This window comes from Otolemur garnettii, unplaced genomic scaffold (assembly GCF_000181295.1).
Source record: "Otolemur garnettii isolate 467f Iridium unplaced genomic scaffold, OtoGar3 scaffold00171, whole genome shotgun sequence".
Taxonomy (NCBI): Eukaryota; Metazoa; Chordata; class Mammalia; order Primates; family Galagidae; genus Otolemur; species Otolemur garnettii.
The window spans coordinates 2,747,183-2,750,618 of record NW_003852566.1 but is presented as its reverse complement, the minus strand read 5'-3'; the positions used below and the strand labels follow the sequence as shown (position 1 = coordinate 2,750,618).

Sequence of the window (3,436 nt, the reverse complement as noted above, 5' to 3'; positions counted from 1 at the left end):
AAAAAAAAAAAAAAAAGAAATGAAAAGCCTGCTAGAGGGCCCCCTCCATGTTCTCACTGCTGACTTCTCAGTCCTCTCTGCCACCTTGAGACAGTTTGACAGGTGACTTCCTTGGCTCTCAGCAGCATGAGTGCTTTTCAGTGGCAGCAGCTTCACAGCTGTCCTTGTAAATATCTGTATAAGGCTGCGTTATGTAGATGAAGCATGAGTGTATTCCTTTGTGTAAAGTACAGATGTGTAACTGGCAAGAATGGTTATGAGGAGAAAAGGCAGTAAGTGGCGGGGCTGATTCCTGATTCCTGGGCCTATAAGGAGGTTCCTGAATTACTGGGAAGACAGCCTGTTTGCAAGTGGGACACTGGGAGCAGAGTCAGTGCCCCAGACTCCTAGCGGCCTGCATGGGTCACACAATGTCAGAGTGGAAAGGGGCTCACCTGGGGTGCTCCTCTTATTTTTTGGAAAAGGAAATGAGGCCAAAGGGGTAGGGGTGACTCATCCCAAATTGCCCACATGCCAGGCATGGTTTGTACCAAAACCTGAGTCTCTTTCCCACCTCTCGGCCTTATCCATCCTTCACTCTTCACTCACTTAATAAATACTGAGTGCCAGGCCCTGGGCTCACTGCTGAAATTTTGAACCTTTAAAAACTGCAAGGAAATGCATAAGATTAGAATGAGTGGTTGGCTTTGAAGATTTAAAACAAAAATGCCTGCACCCTCCCCACTCCCCACACGCTTCTTCCCACTGCCTATGAGGGAGGAAATCCAGCTCTGAGCCGCTCACAGGCACATGCAAAGGCATGCACGTGATATAGGAAATACTGGAAGTTTGGGACACTGGGCATGAGAACATGGGCTTTGGAGACAGACCAGTGTGGGCTTGAATCCAGGCTTCCCTACCCCATGGTTATGTCCTCAGAACACATGACCTGAGCCTCAATAGGGATAAAAACACCACTTTGTGATTAGTGTTGTGTGCTCTAAATGCAGTAACAGACGTTAAAGCCCCAAGTCTGTGTCTGTACATAGTAGACGTTCAGTACATGTTTGCTCACCTGTCTCAGGAAGGTTAGATCTGCTGGGAAATTTGATAAGGAAGAGAGCATGGGTGGTAAGGGCTGCAGGAGGGTGGCCCTAGGGGCCGAGAGGCACCGAGGAGAGAAGTGGGCTCTATGGAGGTCATGAGGCTTCCCAGAGGTGGTCCCGTGCTGAGGCCTGAGTGAAGGTGGGTACAGGGGGGAGCATTCAGAGATGGGCACAGCGTCTGCAAAGGTAGGGCCTGGGCAGGGCACCACGGCCTTCAGGAGCAGCAGGTGGAACTGACGTTAACAGATCTGATCCAGAAATGATGGGCCCTCTGTCTCTTTCAGGTGCCCAGATAGATGACAACAACCCCAGGCGTACCGGCCACCGAATCGTCGCACCCCCTGGTGGCCGCTCCAACATCACCAGCCTCGGTTGAACCCCATGTGCGATGAGCTAGGGTGAAGGATTCTGGGATTAACGTCCGTTCCTTTTCCTGTCAGTGTTTTTGAAACCCGCAGTTTTAGTTGGTACTGATGGAGGGAGGGGGAAATTGAATGAAGTTCTCCCCCTTTTTTTAATTTAGGAAGAAGTGGTACTAGTGTGGTGTGTTTGCTTGGAAACTCCTTGCCCACAGTCGTGTGTTCATGCTGAATTCACCTCAGAGCATGGTGCTTCACTTCCCCTTCCTAGTGAACCACGGGTTTTAGCATCGTCTTGTCCTTTCCTTCCACTTCTAACTCCACTGGCTCCGTGATTCTCTGAGTGGTGGTTCCTTTGCACCCTTGTAGCTGTTCTAGGATAGTTGATGCATGTTACTAAGTTATGTATGCAAGTCTGTGAGTGCGTCTGAGGGGACATCGCCAAGGACTGGTGGAGACACGGTGCCAAGACCTCAAGCCCTCAGGGGCAGTTCCAAAACTCTCAAAGCAAAGATGTTTACTCATTGCTCCTCCTGCCCAAGTCCAGAGAGAAGCCCACCCCACCCTGCCCCCATCGAGGTCTTCTGTGAGTTCTCAGGATGGCAGGGGGTGCCTTCCTCTTGGTTGCAGAGAAGCATTAGCCACATTCTGTGTCAGAAACCCTGGTCTCTGTGGCACTTGTGACTCGCCATGCTGTCTTTCTGGTCTGTGTGTGCTCTTCCGGACAGCTCTGGGCTTCTTGCTGAGCCAGGTTCACACTAAGAAAGGGGTCTCCCCATCCCCAGCCAGGACTGACCCTGGTGGGGTGACAGCTGCTCCCGGGTTGCCTGAGTCCTGGTCCCTCTGAGGCAGTTGACGGGGCAGTCAGATTTTTAAAGTTTTGTACAAAGTTTTCCTTTATAATCACCCCCATTTTTACTTAACAACCAACTTGTTGTGGCTCTTATTTCTGAATTCAAAGCTTGTGAAAAAATAAAGAAAATAAACTGCCCGCTGACGTGAGTCGGGTGTTTTCATTTCAGTGGTGGTGTCTGGGTTGGGGCCGGGGGTCTGGCAGTCCCCACTGGGATAACAAATGGTGGTGGCTGCTCCCTGAGGACTCAGCAGATCCGGGGGGTGGGTGGAGGAGAGAGCCCACCCGTGACTTCTGCAGGGAGAGGGCTCAGACCCTGAGGCCCACGGAGGGGAGAAGGAAGGCGGCCAGCCAAGGGGTGGAAGCCTGTGTCCATCCCTGTGGCCCAGCCTTCTTTGGCTTTTTCTCCTTGTGCTGTCCAGTCTCCTACACGTCACATTTCTTCCCTTCACTCCTGTGAACCAGATACACATTAAAGGAAGATAGAAAATAGGCCAGGTTCTTGCTGCCATTGTTAACAGTGGCAGTGATGATGGTGATGATAATATGGGCTAATATCTGCATCCCACTCGGTATATGGCAGATGCTCTATGAGGTGGGGACTGTTATTAACCCCACGTTCCTGATAAGTAAACTGAGTCACAGGTTAGTCTTGTCTAAGATCACACAGAATGTGGCAGAACCGGGCTTTGAATCCACAACCCAGGCAGTTTGCCGCAAAGCTCCTTGCTCCTGACCATGGAGCTCTGTCATCATCTGAGGCAGATGGCTTTGAAGTCTGGTCCTACATCTCCTGAAAGGTTTTACTGTGTTCTTCCCTCCTCTGCCCCTCAGCCTGGGGAGGAAACCTTTATTAAAGTGCAGAGTTATGTTGGCTGAGGGACAGTTCTAGGCTTCCTTGAAACAAGGCAAAATACTGAGAAAGACCAGAAATGGACAGAAGGGATTTTTGATGTTAAGCCAGTTTTTGATGTTGGCCCATTTGATCTATTAAAGGACAATGGAAAACTTCCAGAGGAGACAAATGCCAGTGTAAGTTATCTATGGTGGTCTCGGCCTCATCTCCGTAGTCCTGCCGGGGTGGAGGGGGAAGGAAAGCAGCCCCAGCATCCTCTAAGGCAGTGTCCCACAAGGCCTTC

The 3,436-nt window shown here is 50.7% G+C and overlaps 1 protein-coding gene across 3 annotated transcripts in view; it reads left to right on the top strand.

The window, feature by feature from the left end:
• Positions 1 to 2,460, top strand: part of CRMP1 (collapsin response mediator protein 1) — a 100,477-nt gene extending 98,017 nt beyond the window's left edge. For 2 of the 3 annotated variants that reach the window (XM_003800192.2, XM_012811638.2), the window contains exon 14: positions 1,370 to 2,460. In XM_003800192.2, the coding sequence (XP_003800240.1) occupies positions 1,370 to 1,461 (92 nt within the window). In that variant the 3' untranslated portion in view covers positions 1,462 to 2,460. The remainder of the gene's footprint in view (positions 1 to 1,369) is intronic. The other variant, XM_003800193.2, reaches the window with a different exon arrangement.
• Positions 2,461 to 3,436: the final 976 nt, after the last annotated feature.